The sequence below is a fragment of the Gymnoscopelus braueri genome (assembly GCF_963280865.1).
Source record: "Gymnoscopelus braueri genome assembly, chromosome: 20".
Taxonomy (NCBI): domain Eukaryota; kingdom Metazoa; phylum Chordata; class Actinopteri; order Myctophiformes; family Myctophidae; genus Gymnoscopelus; species Gymnoscopelus braueri.
In genome coordinates, this window is record NC_137622.1 from 26,780,873 (window position 1) to 26,799,515 (window position 18,643).

Below are 18,643 nucleotides of genomic sequence, written 5' to 3' on the forward strand. Positions count from 1 at the left end.
CAAAACACAGGCTGTTATAAGTGAAGCTGACAGCGAGATGATAATGAAAACATCCACTTCAACTCCAGTTCAATAATAATGATATTAGCACGCAACACATAATACGAATATTATTCATTCCAGTGTTCATAAACACAACTAGACATACAGCAAAATTAACCACTTATCCACCCAAAAAAATCTTAATTATTTGAGAATAGATGATTTAGAAGCTCAAAACTTGTCACATCGCAACGTGTTGGGTTTTTTCTATTTTTTTCTATTTTTTAACCCTGCACCAGGGTTAAAGTGGTTAACAAGTATAACACAGCACTGACTGAATGTGAATGCCCACAGTATGTGTAACAAGAAGGTAAAATAGGACAGACAGACAGAGAGATTGTCTGAACCCAGAAACATACACATACAGTATACACACACGCACGGCCACACGCATGTGCACGTGCACACACAAACACAAAGTCATAACCCCATATCGAACCAGCCTCACTATACCCTCCTTTCTGGTCTCTTTAATGGCTGTCTTCTTCGAGAATACTTTGAAATTGCCTCCTGTGAGGCAACACGCACACACACGCACACACACGCAAACACACACACACACACACACACACGCACGCACACACACACACACACACGCACACACGCAAACACACAATCACACACGCGCACGCACACACACAGAAATTGCAAATGAGACTCTCTCGCTCTCCCTCTGTGTGTTTGTGTGTGTAATTTCAGTTCAAGACTGGCATCACAGCAGGCACCAATCTGTGTGAGCACTCAAGCAGCAAATCCATCAATCGCTCCTCAGGCAACACACGCACGCACGCAAGCACGCACGCAAGCACGCACGCACCCACCCACCCGCGCACACATGCACACTTATAGAATAAAAACAGACACACATAACGTACACACTCATAAATACACATTGATAAAAACAAACCACACACAGAGACACACACACACACACACACACACACACATGGTTGCAGACACTTTATAAATGCCTTTTCTCTGCCCTCGTTTTGCTCTTCTATCATTCTTCATCTCTTCTCCGTGTGTCTCTTTCTCGCTACATTTTCACTCTCTATTCATGTCTCTCACCTTCGATTGGGTTTTCCATTCAATGTGGTTCTCTTGGTGTACGAGAAAACAACATCAGATTAAGACGAACATTTCCCCCCCCGTTCAAAATCCAATCGTCTGCCAGCCTGTATTGAACGAGCAAAGGAGCTCTGGTTGATTTTGAAGTGGCTGTTAGGAAGTTAGACGGGAGCTTGTTAACCCACTCAGTCCGGGAACGCATCTGTGTCATTTTAGATTTTAGCCATATTTTATACTTTGGCTATTAAAAAATAGCAGCTACTGTATGCGCTACAAGCTTGTAGATCTGCTATTTTAGATTTAAAAAATAAAATAAAATGGATATAAATGGATATAAAATCCAAACTTTGAGATGTGGGGGGGCGCGGCCAAATGTATATAATTTTGGCGATCCTTGACATGAAAAGGTTTTGTTCCAGGGACCCCCAGAAACAAAGATTTGAGTTAAAAATGTTGTTTAAAAAAATATATATATTCAAAGATTTGCACAAATTGTCACGATATATATCTTTTTGCAGATCTACAAGCTCATAGCACGGCACTCGGTGCCGGGCTATGATCTTGTATATCTGCTATTTTTGAATAGCCAAAGTATAAAGTAAGGGTTACAGGCTATAGCTAAAAATCTAAAATGACACGCGATGCGTTCCCGGTTTGTATGGGTTAATCTAGTGCCACTCACAGAGGTGGCAGCACAGTGGTGGAACGAACCCGGGTGTCATTACTCTCAACGGGACCGGTGGCACATCATGCCATCAGAGCTGACAGAAACTGCCATCTGCTGTCACCAGCAACGGACGGCTGATTGGCACGAAATGCACAGAGGACGAAAGGTTAAGTATTAATTAGACTATGGTTTAAATGGGAGCCGTGACTTAGTTTAATGAACTGTGTCCTGCTACTTATATTTGACATTCCTTCCAGGAGCCAAAATGCACTAGTATATGACTTTCAGTTCTCTCTCTCTCTCTCTCTCTCTCTCTCTCACTCACATCACTCGGTCTCTCTCTTCCTCTTCCATCTCTCTATCTCGCTCTACATCAGTGTCGCGTTTATTGAAGGCGTTGAGGCTTGGCTCTCACTCTCTGTGTTTGTGTATCATTGATAAGACTTACAAAATAACCGTTGTCAGACACCTGTAGAGGCCTTTGTGTGCGTCTGACTATTTGTCTGATAAAATCACACAAACCCCACAGGGGAAATGAAAGCCTTGGAGCAGACAACACACAATGTTCTGGTGGCTTTGCTGTGCCCAAGGGCCTTGATACTCACGTGACCTTATTCACGATAGTTTATTGGCTAGAATTGCTACAGGTCAGTTGCTAGTATTGTTGCAAGTTGCAAGATGAACGGCTACATTTAGGAAAACCACTTTTGGACAATTGGTATTTTCGGTCAGAGCAGCAAAAAATAAATAAAAATAAAATTACATTACATTACATTACATTACATTACATTACATTACATTACATTACATTCAGATCAGAGAGTGCACAAGTTTCAATATTTTTTAAAACACTTAAATAGTGGCTTAAGACAAACCAAACCAATCACGTGACCATTGATCTGTAGTCTGTATAGAACCAACAGTTGTCAAACATGGAGAGTATGTAATGTATTATGTTGTTTTATAGGTGATGTATTGTTTGTAAACCTCGCCAACTGTCTTGTTTTTAACTTTCTGTATTGTATTTTTTTAAATTGCTTTTAACATCTGCAGCCCAGGGACCGCAGATGCAAATGAGCTACATAGCTACTATAGCAACAGTTCTGTTGTGCGTGGCCCCTGTAAAAAAATGTAATAAATAAATACAAGCTCACAACACGTCACATTGCAACACATTGTGAACCTGTAGACCGGCTATTTTCAGTGAAGAGACTTGGTTACTTTTATATGTTTTTATGAGAGAACATTTATTTTATATATTGGATTTGATTTCAATGTACTTAAATTGTTTGTCTTCGTTTCTATTGTATTAATGCATTAATTCCCCCTGAACTCCCCCCCCCCACCCCCCACATTGCAAATCACCAAGGGACCGCAATGAAAATAAGCCTTCAGGCTGTATTGTGCTTTATCCCTTTGAATTTATGTGCGTACTTGTATTTGTAATGGATTGCCCATTTTCTTTCAATACATATTTCAATCAAAAAGGAGGGGACCAAGTATAGGCCCCATGGGGGACCCCAGTCAACAAACTATATAGGGTTTAAGTGGTTAACATTCATTAGACAGGCAGTCAACGTATGTACATATTTGATGGCGTATTGATCTTCGATGAGAATTTTTTTTTTTGGCAGGCCACCCTCAGCATGGACGTCAGAGTGCAGGGAGCCAAGTGGCCACACCTGGTGCCTTTTAGTCAATTCAGTGCTTGCTCCAGGCACTTCAAAAGGACAGACAGGGGATTTATTCTGAAATAAACAGGGAAAATGTGTGCAACTCTTTGAATATAGGCTATGTGTTTTTTAAAGCAAACATGTTTAACTCAAATCTTTGCTCCTTTGCTGGAGGGGGTCCCTGGAACAAAATATTTTGAGATGGGGGGGGGGGGTCCGTGGCCAAATACATATCATTTTGGGGGTCCTTGACATGAAAAGGTTTTGTTCCAGGGACCCTCAGAAGCAAAGATTTTAGTAAAAAAATTTGTTTCAAAAAATATATATATTCAAAGAATTGCACAAATTTTCATGATAAAAAGAAAATTGCGGATCTACAAGCTCATAGCGCGGCACTCGGTGCCGCGCTATGAGCTTGTATATCTGCTATTTTTTAATAGCCAAAGCTAAAAATCTAAAATGACACAGAGTGCAGGGAGCCAAGTGGCCACACCTGGTGCCTTTTAGTCAATTCAGCGCTTGCTCCAGGGCACTTCAATAGGACAGACAGGGGATTTATTCTCGGTTTGAGGTGAGGGTAGTCTTTCTACTTGTTGTACCACAAATGGATGGTTTACAAAGCCGAGGGGGAGAGACAGCACAGGAGGAGGTCCCGCTAACAGGATTTGATCCTATACGGGCCAGCAGGGGTATCTGGGGGCCGAAGGAAAGTTCTTTACCGATCACACCAGAGACAGTCACACGTCACGGCAGGCTACCAAAAAAAAAGAAAAAATCCTGAAGAGTGGTTACACCGAAACCCATTCCTCAGTCGAACCACATGAATAGGAACCTTTCAGCAGTGGTGTAAAGTAACTTTTACTCAAGTACTGTACTTAGGTACAGCTTTGAGGTATTTTTTTTACTTTACTGGAGAATTTCAAATTTTCAGTACTTTTACTTCTACTCCACTACAATTATTTGAAAACTTTAGTTACTAGTTACTTTGTAGATTTTGATCATTATTACAAAACATACAGTAAACACTTCAGCCCTATATACATTTCGGCCTTTTGAAAATAGCCGATCTACAAGCTCACAATGCGACGCGACCGGACGCATTGTGAGCTTGTAGATCTGCTATTTTCAAAGGATTTATTTTCAAACTTGGGACATTCTGCATAACGAGTACTTTTACTTTTGGTACATTAAGTGCATTTTGACGCCAATACTTTTGTACTTTTACTCAAGCAAATTTTGAATTCCGGACTTTTACTTGTAACAGAGTATTTCTACATTTGCAGTATCGATACTTTTTTACTCAAGTAATAAATGTGAGTACTTTTTACACCACTGCCTCTCAGTTGGCAGACTGGATAAGAGACTGCAGCTCTCTGGCGGTGGCGAGGGGCCTGCTGATCAGAGGGCTTGTTCGATTTGTATCCTGTCTGCACTCCAGGAGCCGAACGTGAAGTGCCTGCCAGTGGCTCAGCAGCCATCCAGTCAAAAGTGTACAATTATCGAGTCAAAGCATCATATAGACATGGTATCGGTGTGAAGTGAATATGCGATGGCCATCTGGTGCCGGTACATCGTGTCTGGTGCCAGTTCATCACGTCTGTCATGTGTGCAGACTCCTGCCTTCTGCTTGCAACCTCTGCCCTCAACTCGGCAGGGCGTACAATAGTGCTGCACAGCTTGCTTTCAATAACACACGCTCCGTTGAATGTGTGTGTGTGTGATGCGGTGGGGACCCAAGTGTTTATGTTCAGTATGTTTTATGTCTGGAACAATAACGGTAGTCGTTAGCTATTGATAGCAGGCTACAAGGTTTGCAGTTCATGATCGAAGCAGCACAAATCACAATGCGGCGTTCAGCGGTTCTATACACGTAAAATCCAGATGTATCGTCCCATATTGACGATCTGGCCACTTGTGGGAAATACATCTGTGGCTAAATGGAACCAGCAATCTTTTTATACACTTTAACCAGTGGCTTAGAGAGACTCTCAGGGGCCCAGCGGCAAATACATCCATGTATTGTAAAATGGCTGGTATCTTATCATAAGCATAAACGGACACGTATCGACTCAAGCAAGTCGCAAGATAAGCTTAGTTGGGAAGGACACAAAAAAGAAAGCAGGTTGCCAGTTGCAATACAATTGGCCAAACCAAGGACAGCACACATCACTCTATGCATCGCTGAACAAATGGTTCAGCACCACCGCCGATGGACAGCGACAGGCAAAGTGTGTCGTGTACTGTGACTCACCATGCCTTTTCACACTGATATGAAATACGCAAGAGAGCAAAGCAGCAGTCTGTATGTTTGTCTGTAAGTCATGCAAAGAGATAGAGATAACGCGCATAGAATTAAACAATGGAATGACAAGCTACGTTGACAAATGAGCTGTGATTTTACACCACAATCTCCTGTTAAGCAGTTGCAACCGCACACAACTTAATAATTTCTCACCAAATGCATAGTTCTCTTTAAACTCAAAACATTAAAAGATAATGCAGAAATGGTGGTCAAATGTTACAACTATAAAACAGACAGCGTAAGCAACACTGACATAATCAAGCAGGCAATCAGACACACGTACGTGTGCATGCGCGCGCGACAAACACATACACAAACAAGTAATGCACCGCCTGGCCATCATCTTGAGTTGGATAACGTACAGTAGCAGTCCAAGAGTGTCTCCCTAATGAAAATCAGGTGCGAGTGGAGGAACATGAGCTATGGGAATCAGACAGGTGCATGAAATCATGATTCATGTATATTCATGAGGGCTTCCCTATGTCATCATCACGCAGTATGTTTGTGTTTGACAGAAAGTAATTGTCACCGGCCAAAGGACCCCCCCTATCCGTCCGTCAGTCAGTGTGTGTGTGTCAGTGTGCCTGTGAACAGCTAATCTCCGGCACCGTTGGACCGACAGGCTTGAAACTTTGCACGCATACTGTACTCCCAGAGGGCCACGGAAGAACCTCTGCCCGAACGTTTTCACAACAGCCTATTATAGCACCACCAGGAAAACATTTTCAAAATCAAATCACTGCAGACCCACTGTCCTGTTAACATAATATGTTATACATTATAGTGAATCCATAAAATAAAAAACAGTATTTAATTGACAGAGATAGTAGACTGGTAGACATTTAAAAAAATAAACAATTTAAAATTAAAAGGCTTGGCTAAATCTCTTTCCTGTATGAACTAGGCAGTGCAGCAGCCGTCATGAGCCCTATAGGCCAGGAGGTAGATAAAAACCACGGCTTGTATTAGAGCTTTTATAGTATACAGTATGCAAAATAACTACTGTAACTACATACAGTAGATTGCAAGCTAATGGTTTCCACAATTCTGCTGTGTTTATGTGCATGCCGGTGTATTTGCCCAAGGCAGTACCAAGGGCTAAGCTATAATAGGTTTCCTTTCCTACATAGCAGCAGTGTGTAGAACTTAGAATTAAATCAGAAAGTGTGTCACACTGAAACCCTTGTCAGACATGACGCACCTGATTAGGTTGAGCACAGAGCTGTGCAAGAAGCCGTGTGAACGAGGCAGAGCTGTAACAAACATTCATTAATTAAAAGACAAAGGAATCGATAAAAACGATAGAGCTTTTTGCACATCTGAGAGTATTGTTGGTAACACTACAGGTAGTTTAGACAAAGACTGAAGAATATACAGTACAAATATAATACTAAAAGCTAAGTTTATCTTGGGAGTTGCTTGGGTATAGAGGGGAGACCCGTTGTCTCGGTGGACATGAGCCATTTTAGATTTCTCCATTTAAAATTTCTTTTTTGACCCCATGACCTTTTCTCTAGCGCCATCCTCAGGACAAAATGACAATTTTCCCCGCACAAGATATCTCATAATCTAATAGGCTATGTAGCATTCGAAGATTGTGTAATAGTTGACATTGTTGGCTTGAGAGACCATCATTTCCAGTTGGATTTACGGAGCAGCATCAGCTCTAGTGGCCGCTAGCGGGGCTTTTAGACTCATAGGGCCCTTTTTTCCGTGCCGCCTTACCCCTTGGCACTACCCGCTACCCGTGACAAGGCATGCTAAATCCCCAAATAGTGGGTTTAGCCACTTCGGGCCAAGATAGAGCCCTTAGTATTGTTTCAGTGGTCGTAAACCTGATGAAGGCTTTGTCAGCCAAAACTAATTGGTTTCATGATTAAAGCGTTGCTGCCCTTTGGTAGACTATTGCTGTTCAAGCACCTTGGTTGAGATATGTGTGTGTGTGTGTGTGTGTGTGTGTGTGTGTGTGTGTGTGTGTGTGTGTGTGTGTGTGTGTGTGTGTGTGTATAAAAAATGCACATGCGCGTGGTCTGACATGTACGTTTACTGTATATCGTTGCTGTCAAGCGGAAACCTTGTATCTCTATATTTCAACTTTTTAATCAAGTTAATGCCCTACTTCGTCATACTACAGTACAGTGTCAGCCAAAAGTAGCAAAAACAGCTGATCTACAAGCTCACAACACGTCACATCACGACACGTTGTGAGCTTGTATAGATCTGTTTTTTTTATTGTTTTAGTGAAAGTGGTTAAGTCTGTCTGTAGGTTTTATGAATATTGAACCAATGAAAAGCATTAACAAAAGCTTGTGACAAAATAACTACATTAGATCTATTGGAACACAGGTACTTTTTTTCATTTTCTGAAAAGCAACGGTTTTGGACATTCAAGGTTTCCACCTGGCAGCGACAATACTACAGTATATATTTTAATCATTCATTCATTTTTTTTGCTTGCTCATTTCTTTATAACAAAGAGGGATACAGGTCCAGAGGACAATGCAAAGTATACACAGCACATCATTATCAGACCTAAATTTACCCTTCAACTTTCTTTTTTATCCCTAAGATCACAGGTTTTGTAGGAATTTGTAGAATTGGTAGAAATATTGGGCCTTAAATGTAATTTAAAGAAACATATTTATATATTTGGCCGCTCACTTGTAAAATAAATGTAGATATGTAATAAAAAATAAAATACAAAATAAATACATACAAAACAAAAGTGGTGGCCAGTGTTCTCAGGGGTCCACTGTTCTGGTTAGCGCAAAGAGACAGTATAAAAGTGACGGCCTGTTACAAGGTATTCTATAGTGTGATAGTCTGGTTGGGTGGCTGATGCACAGGATGTACTGTATCTGTGTGGTTGTGTGTGGGTGGCTTTGTGTGTGTGGCAGCGGATTTGTGATTAATATATGTGTGAGGCTGTCAGAGCAAGGTTCTCAGTGTGTGTGTGTGTGTGTGTGTGTGTGTGTGTGTGTGTGTGTGTGTGTGTGTGTGTGTGTGTGTGTGTGGAGTGGTGTGGTGTGGTGTGTGTGTGTGTGTGTGTGTGTGTGTGTGTGTGTGTGTGTGTGTGTGTGTGTGTGTGTGTACGTTACATTCCAAGGGGGATATAGCCAGTGGATTGCTTGCAGCATCTTTACCACTATCCCTGTGGATATGTATGGTATGTGTGTGTGTGTGTGTGTGTGTGTGTGTGTGTGTGTGTGTGTGTGTGTGTGTGTGTGTGTGTGTGTGTGTGTGTGTGTGTGTGTGTGTGTGTGTGTGTGTGTGTGTGTGTGTTCGTTCGTAGTGTGGGCTGCAGTGTGAATGGGCTCATTAGCGATAGCAGCAGAGTAGCACATGGCCTCAGGCTCTCTCTCTCTCTCTCTCTCTCTCTCTCCATGAACACACTCCCACAGCAGACCTGCATACTAATGACCACAGACTGAACACAACAGTCCTCATTTAGAAAACCTTCTTATATCCTTTTGGATGGATTCTGAGATTGATTACAACCAAATCCTAGACAAAGTTGGATTTATGAAAAGTAATGCTTATGAAAAACAAATGTATTTGTTTTGGTGTTTTCAAGGTGCATTTAAGATCTCTCTCTCTCTCTCTCTCTCTCTCTCTCTCTCTCTCTCTCTCTCTCTCACACACACACACACACACACACTCACACTCACACTCACACTCACACTCACACACACACACACACACACACACACACACACACACACACACACACACACACCTCTTTCATAAGAAGCCATCTATATTGCAAGTAGTGATGCAAATTGTTCTCAGGCTGTGATATAGAGGAGGCTATCTTTATCTATAGACATCTCTATCTATCTACGTACAGTAGATATGTATATAGATAGATATCTATCTAGAGTGACATACTAGCAGTGAGCAGTATAAAACTGTAATGAGATAACGGGGTTGTCAACAGCACTCATGTCTGGTTTATGTGTGTTTTCCCCCCTCAGTCTTTTGTGCTTGAAGATACAAATTGACAAGCAGACTTGTGGAGAGGCTTGTAAGTTTGTAGCGTGAAGACAATCAACATATTCCCAAGAGGAGGAAAAAGAATGCATGTGTAACACAGACATCGTCGGCAGCTTTTCAATGTGCAATGACAGCAACTCATACTGTATGTGACCACATGCTGTAAGAAGCGGCATATCATTTGAGCCTGCTTTCCAAAAGTAGTTTGGTGACAGTCGACAGTCTATGTGATTTGAAATATCTCTCTGACCATATGGAGCACGAACATGATGTTGGTTTCACTTGAAAACCGATAAGTCAGTAGAATTCTGTCTTTCTTAATTTTCAGCTACGTCAATTATCATAGTTATTTGGCATTTGTGCATAAATGGTTGATAGTAAATGGTGCCTTTACTGTATATAGTGCCTTTCTCCAAAGCACTTTACAATGTTCATAACATTCACCCGTTCACACAAAGACAGCGGAGGAAACCATGCGAGGAAGCAACCTGCTCATTTCTGAGCAGTTAGGGGTTAAGTGTCTTGCTCAAGGACACGTTGAGATGCAGCCAGGAGGAGCTGGAATTCACCTTTTGGCTCTCTCGCTCTTTGCCGAAGCTTGTAGATCGGCTATTTTGGGCAAATGTTCCCTCCAGAATAAGGATGCTAGGGTTCAAGTCGTTAATGTAAAAAGTTCCTATCACAGAAAGATTTGGCAGCCCCCCTGTAGTAACTCTGAGGACTCCCTAGGGGTCCCGGAACCCCCTGTTGAAGACCCATGGAATAAACCAAGGCACGAGTACTGTATATAATGTAGCACAGTAGTTGTGTTTCTTACCTTACAGCAGAGCTTCTGGCCTTGGGCTTCTCAGACACCTGTCAACACACACAAACATGGAGAGAGATTATTTTTTACTCACCATGACAAAACAACGCTTTTGTTTACTTGTTTTCAAGGCGCAAATTTAGAGCGGTGGATTGAATTCAATTAAGTAGAAATCTTGTGTGTTTCACAGGTCGAAGATCATTACTGGAGTTTAGATGTGACACAGACAACACAATATTACCAATAAATGGCATTAAATGACTTATCGACTTCTGTATGCTATTCATTTGGAGAAGGAGCACAACATTATTTACAGGTACTGGAATTAAGTATTAAGTATTAATTTAAGTGACCTTGCCTCTAGCACAACCATTAGACCAAGTTATCCACTTACACACATTTTAAGATATCTTGAAAACTACTGGCTAGAAATTACTGGACACCTTCATGCCCCCTGGTGAATGAATATGAAACCAACTGATTTAACTGACCTCATGGCATATGAGGTCTTTATACTGTAGCTGTGTGTGGGTGGCTTTATATCGTGTACCACCATTAAGCCAAAATGTCCACTTACACACAAGATATCTCAAAACAGTTTGTCTAACATTTGAACTTGAAACTGACCCAACCAATGTAATGCACTTTTTAATGCACTATTTTTTTCATAATTAAATAGTTAAATGGTCATATAAATATCAGTAGGCAACAGTGGTATTTTTCTATTTACTTAAATAAGTAATTAATTGAATAGCATCATTAAATTTTATTACATTCTTGGCACATAAATACTAAAAATATTTTTCCAAAAACAGGGGGTCGCCTCAAAATCAAGGTCATTACATTTGGGCCTTTATGGGAGTTTCACTATTCACATTGTTCACTTTGCTCTCTCTCTCTCGCTCTCTGTCTCTCTTTCTCGCTTTTGAAATATGGTGATTAAGTAGACCAGGGAAGAGTCTGATACATCAATGTGTAGCTTCAGGCAACAACAAACCCTCTCAGATCTTTGGCTTTGGAGACTAGCTCGACTTATAGAAAGGGTATGTCTGTGAATAAATTTAGCTCGCTCGTTTCTGTGCCCTTATTGGGATTGTTCGGTATAGTAGTTAAAAGCTAAATAAATGTGTAAATAAGTCAAATAAAATACATAAAACAACCTAACATTTTCCTGAAACATTGATCTCTTACAGTTCGTTGTAATCCATAAGAGAACAACATATTAATCTCTGGCCTAATTAATTAATTCTTTGTCGACTGTTTCATGACTCCAGGACAGGACCAAATGTACTGATTGCTCACATACTACTCATCCAGGGCAATGATCTAAATGTAGGGTGTATAACTGTGCACAAACAAGCTTTTAAAAGCAGTGGTGTAAAGTAACTAAGTACATTTACACAAGTACTGTACTTAAAGGGATACTTCACTTTAGGGCCAGGGACACATTTAAAAAAAATATTAAAAATAAATGAAAAAAGTTATGGAAAATTCACGGCCCCCTCACGCATTAGAGTGTCCTACTAATGTGTGAGGGGGCCATGAATTTTCCATAACTTTTTTCATTTATTTTTAATATTTTTTTTAAATGTGTCCCCGGCCCGAGAGTGAAGTATCCCTTTAAATAACATGTTCAGGTATTTTTTTTACTTTACTGGAGTATTTCCAATTTCCAGTAGGCTACTTTTACTTCTACTCCACTACATCTCAGAGGCAAATATTGTACTTTTAATCCACTACAATTATTTGAAAACTTTAGTTACTAGTTGCTTTCTAGATTTAGATTATTATTACAAAACATTAACCTCTTCAGCCCTATATACATTTCGGCCATTTGAAAATTGACGAAGCGACGCATTGTGAGCTTGTAGATCTGCTATTTTCAAAAGATTTTTATACATTTGAAAACTTGAAACGGGACATTCTGCATCATTTTACTTTTGGTACTTTAAGTACATTGTGATACCAATACTTTTTATGTTTTTACTTTTAATTAATTAATACATTTTAATTTTGAATTCCGGACCTTTACTTGTAACAGTATTTCTACGTTGCAGTATTAATACTTTTACTTGAGTAATACATCTGAATACTTTTTCCACATTTTTTCATATCACAAACATCAGTACATACTGGGGTGGCAGTGGCTCAGCAGGTAGAATGGTTGTCTGGGATAATTTCCCAGTTCCATCCCTGCTCCTCCTGACACTATGTTGAAGTGTCCTTGAACCCTAACTGCTTCTGACTAGTAGGTTGGTGCCTTGCATGGCTGCTTCTGCCGTCTGTGTTTGAAAGTGTGTGTGTAAATGGGCGAATGTAACGCATACATTATAAGGCGCATTGGAGATAAATAAAGCGCTATATAAATGCAAATCGTGTTCGGTCCAACCTTTCAAAAACCTCTCTTTAAGTATAGTTATTTAATAGTGTTGCGATAATAATGTTTAGAATTGTTACCTAAACCGCTTAAATACATTTGAAGCGTTTTCCACTTATCACCTTATTCAAAAGTCAAGCACATTTCATTACATAAAAAGCACACACCCTGTGCAGAACCACGGAACATGTGGAGTGAAAGCAGTGGATAATTAAGTTATGTGGTGTTTTCTTTTCAAATACATAAACAGGTGTGAGATTTATCATGAGAGGGAGATGACACAGTGCAGTATTCACACAGCATTTGTCTTCCCCTCTGGTCAATAGCCAGGGGCTTTTGTTACACAAAAACAGCTGTGTCTCTTTGGGTGGGTAAGCTTCTAAAACAATATACATATATATAAAAACGACAAACAACAAAGAGGGGGGCTATATTAGGCTCTTATTTATAGATTATACAGCTCCGCCTTTAACACCATAGTCCTCACCAGGGTGGCTACTGGCTAGCAAGGTACCGTAGGCAGACCTGGGACTGAACTCTGCCGTGTGTGACTTCTGGCTTCTGGACTTCTTGTCTGCCAGACCCCAGGTGGTCAAGGTGGACATGCAGTCACAACTCACACCTAAGTGAGCCTCCCAGGGTAGCGCACTGACTGAGTCCTCTGTTGTACTGTGTACACCCACGACTATGTGTACACCCACGACTGTGAGGCCAGAAACAGCTGAAGCACCATCGTCAAGTTTGCATGACGACACAGTGGATGTGGACCCGATCGCAGAGGTCTTACACTACAGGCTCCTCCTGATCAAGGGGTGCCAGTGGAGAGGGTAAACAGCTCCAAGATCCGGTGTGCACATCACTGAGCCTTGCAGAAAGCACGCGGCAGACTGCGGCAAAGGCGGCGAGACAGCGCCTGTACCACCTCAGGCAGCTGAGGAAATTCCAGATATCAGAGAAGGTCCTCAAATCCTTCTACTCTGCTACCCCCCATATTCCATACAACCACAGTCTTGTACTGTTGGCCACTGAGCACCTCCACTGGAGCAGTTGGGGGTTCAGTGCCTTGCTCAAGGGCACTTTTGCAGTGTTGGGCCATTCACTTCCCCACCCCGATTTTTTTCTGCCAGTATGGGGGATCGAACCGGGAGGCGGGAACCTTTCGGTCACAATTAAACACTCTCCCTAACCTTTAGGCCGCTGCCCCCACCTCCAAAAGCACTTTCACTTCTGCCCATAGAGGTCGCCACAAATACTACAAGTTGAACCGAAGAAACACTATTTCCCCCGTGCCCTGCCGGCTGCAACCCACGACTTACACAGCCCTGGGTAGGCCACCCAACCTGCTGAAGACCTGCGCTCTGAGGAGCACTCTTTTCTAGTTGTATTATGTTAGCACAGCCTTTGTGGAACTTGTACTACCAACATTTCTCTGCTTGTATTGGTCTGTATGAGTGAGTGACAAATAAACCCCTCTTGATTCTTTAAACAATGTAATGCAAAGCTGTTCTACGGTCTGTCTTGATTATTTATTCAGGCTTCAAGTATAACGATTGCCAGGGGCAAGCAATGTAGTCAAACTGTTGGGACAGCAGCCTGGCCACTTACTTGTTTTTTTTCCCCAAGTTGCATTCTTTCCATCATCATGGATTATTTCCTGAATGTTCATTAATACAAATTACACACTCCACTCCTTGCCACACTGTTACTTAGATTTGAATAATCTTTACCTCAACCACCACCAAACAATACAAACAAAACACTTTGTGAAGGCAATTGACTCACATTCATGTGCAGACATCCCAGTCTACATCTACTTCCTCAATAAACCCTCAATACCCTAACAAATTTGACCAAATTGATAAAGACTTGAACTATTTTAATTTAATTTCAGTTTTATAAGTACACAATATCTTTTAAGTTAGTTTTAATTTCTTTTTATAGTCTAGTTTTTCGTTTTCTTTCAGCTGATGGCCCAGATTCAATTTATCCCCTGAGCAAGCAGGCACGCTCTATTAGCTCAATGGTAAAACTGTCAGCACTTATTTGAAAACTTTAGTTACTAGATACTTTGTAGATTTTGATTATTATTACAAAACATATATTAACCACTTCAGCCCTATATACAGTATACATTTCGGCCATTTGAAAATAGCCGCTCTACAAGCTCGCAATGCGTCGCATCGCGACACATTGTGAGCTTGTAGATCGGCTATTTTCATAAGATTTTTATACATTTGAAAACTTGAAATGGGACATCCTGCACAATCAGTACTTTCTACTTTTGGTACTTTAAGTACATTTAATTACCAATACTTTTGTACTTTTACTCAAGTACATTTTTAATTCCGGGCTTTTACTTGTAACAGAGTATTTCAGTATACATTGCAGTATTGATACTTTTACTTGAGTAAAACATGTGAGAACTTTTTCCACAACTGCTTTTATTTAACGAATAACTTTCAAAGCTAGCTAACTGTCCTCTGAACAAGGTGACTCGTCAGTGCAACTTTTTATTGCTTTGTCCAGAGACAGAGCGAGAGTACAGTATGTGCACGTGAGAGTGGGAATGCGTGTGAAAAATGTAGACGGAGGGAGGAGTAATCCAGACACAGAGAGACAGACAGAGAGATGTAGATATAATGACATGCCCAAAATAGGGATACCAGGTTAACCCATTAAGACCTGGAACGCATCTGTGACATTTTTTGATTTGAGCTAAAAAGCACTATTTTACACTTTGGCGATTCAAAAATAGCAGATATACAAGCTCATGGTGCGGCACAGAGTGCCGTGCTACGAGCTTGTACAGTAGATCTGCTATTTTATGAAAAATCGTGAAAATGTGTGTAAATCTTGAATATGTATATTATAATTTTTTTTCACTATCTTATTATCCCATGTATTTGTAACCCTTTTTCACCCGGTGCCAATTATCTAAGTGATCCTGGGCACTACACTCCCCCAGCCAGCCTAGGGAGCCCAGAGCCGAGCTCATGCCTCCTTCAATGCATGAGAGCCAACTGAGCTTCTTGTCACCTGACAGGGGGGAGTTTCCCCGGTTGGACGTAGCGCGTGGAAGGAACACGTTATTCCAACCAGTTCCCTTCCCCTCCATCAGGCGCCCCGGCTGTCATGGGGGAGGCGGTATAGCGACCAGGATTACCACATGTTTTTGTGAGGGTATTAACTACCCTAGGAGACACGGGGAGAACATGCAAACTCCACACAGAGTAGGCCCTTTCACCAACCCCACCTAGGGTATGGGCGCTGATGACGCGGAGGAGAAGACACGCCCCCAGTGAATATATATATTATTTTAAAGCGAACATTTTTAAATATATTCTTTGCTTCTGGGGGTCCCTGGAACAAAATATTTTGAGATGGGGGTCGGCGGCCAAATACATATAGTTTTGGGGGTCCTTGACATAAAAAAGTTTGAGAACCACTGATATAGAAATATACGTTTTTCAGAAAACTGTTGGGATTTAGAATACATTTGTAGAATCGGCTTCAGGTCTAAATGGGTTAAAAGTCTGTCTGTGGGTTTTCTAAATATTTTACCAATGAAAAGTATCAACAAGAGCTTGTGACTAAATAATAAGTACATTAGATCAATTGGAACACAAGTTATTCTTTATTTATTTTTCATTTTTGGAAAAGTAAGGGTTTTGGACATACAAGGCGACCATATGAGAGCTATGATAGAAGCAGTGAGAGCAGGGAGCAGTGAGACATGAGGAGAGATACAATGACAGACAGTCAGACAGAGATAGAGAGGTGTCAGGACAAATGGTGCAGCAGTAATTTGGGTGTCTCTGTAGGCTTCCAAAGTCATTAGGAACACCTCTCTGTGTCTTTCTCTCCTTCCTCATCTCCCCTCTCTCCCTCCCTCCCTCTCTCTCTCTCTCTCTCTCTCTGTCTCTCTCTATCTCTGCCTCTCTCTCTCTCTCTCTCTCTCTCCCTCTCTCTCTCTGTCTCTCTCTCCCCCTCTCTGCCAAAAACATATTCATCATCCTCCTTTGTTGCCCTTACAGCACTGTGCCACAGCATACTAATGACTGTGTGTGTGTGTGTGTGTGTGTGTGTGTGTGTGTGCTTCGGTGTGTGTGTGTGTGTGTGTGTGTGTGTGTGTGTGTGTGTGTGTGTGTGTGTGTGTGTGTGTGTGTGTGTGTGTGTGTGTGTGTGTGTGTGTGTGTGTGTGTGTGTGCGCGCGCGCGCGCGCGTGCGTGCGTGTGTGTGCGTGCGTGCATGTGTGTCTAGTTCTGAGGCTCATGTGTGTACAGTATGTACATTTATGGCTAAATATTTATGTGCTTGATTGTGTGTGTGTGTGTGTGTGTGTGTGTGTGTGTGTGTGTGTGTGTGTGTGTGTGTGTGTGTGTGTGTGTGTGTGTGTGTGTGTGTGTGTGTGTGTGTGTGTGTGTGTGTGCTGTATGTGTGTGCAAGTTTTTTCTCCAGGCTAGCGAGGCGTGATAATACACCATGGCGCCATTTGCTATAAGCCTGTTAACAGCAGCATACATAGAAAAGATGCTTCTGAATTCTCTGTCTCTCTCTCCATCTCCCTCTGTCTTTCTCTCTTTGTGTCTGTGTCTCTCATTATCAGCTGGTCACAGTCTCTGTATCTCTGTAACTCTAATTCTGTCCCATACCCACACATTATTATAACTCTTCTTTCCTACCTTCCGTCCTCAGCCTTTCTTTCTCACAGTGACCCAAAGAGAAAGAGAGAGAATGTGCACGACAAAGTGGAACAGTGATGAGAGAAAATAAAAGGCCACGATGAAAAAAGTTAGATAATTGATCAAAACTGTAAGATTTAAAGATGATTAAAGAGACATGGAGAAAAGAGAGAGAGGGAGAGAGAGAGAGAGAGAGAGAGAGAGAGAGAGAGAGAGAGAGAGAGAGAGAGAGAGAGAGAGAGAGAGGAAATAGGGGGATAAACTATATCCTAGCCCATTTTCACACTGATTACAAATCCTAATAGTAATAAGAATCATCAATTTCAATGTATTATGCCCCTGATTATGCCAGCCACTTAGCAAAGTTCTGAATACACCGTGCTAACTAACTGTAATTATCTGATCCGCCATCATCATAATTATATTAACAACCACAATCGGCGTGAATTATAGTAACCTGCCATCATCCATAATTATAAATCTAGTGTTATGGTAATTACATGATCAGAGGGCCAGTGAGGAGGGGCTGGAGGGGGTAGATGGTATCTCCGTGTTAATGTGAACTATCTAATGGGTTGTCTTTGATGGGCACGGATGCAAGGACAAGGATCGAAACCCATCACCCACGCTATGTCATGTTATGTTGAAACAAATCAGCCAAATAAAAACCACCGTGGAGAAAACCCTTGAGTAGTGAAAAGAGTTTGTTCTCCCGCCATGTGAAACGGCTTGTTTAGTAGCATTTAAAGGCTACAGTGGACACGCAAACATTACTGATGGTCAATGTTTTCAATTGAAAGCAATAAAATCCTCACCGTACACTATATCGTACTACTCAATATCTATTCTATAAGATATAGAATAGATATTGCCTTTGCATTATCCGACCGACCGACCGACAGACCGACAGACAGACAGACAGACAGACAGACAGACACACTGAGTGGGGGGGCAGGAGTGTGAGAGAGGGAGGGAGGGATCGAGGACAGGGGGAGGGAGAGAGCACGGAACAATTCTATCACGGAAGTGATAGA

At 41.5% G+C, this 18,643-nt stretch overlaps 1 protein-coding gene across 1 annotated transcript in view; it reads right to left on the minus strand.

Moving 5' to 3' along the window:
* Positions 1 to 18,643, minus strand: part of aff2 (AF4/FMR2 family, member 2) — a 130,135-nt gene that overhangs the window by 24,450 nt on the left and 87,042 nt on the right. The window contains exon 10 of the mRNA XM_080415579.1: positions 10,563 to 10,600. Within this exon, the coding sequence (XP_080271705.1) occupies positions 10,563 to 10,600 (38 nt within the window). The remainder of the gene's footprint in view (positions 1 to 10,562; positions 10,601 to 18,643) is intronic.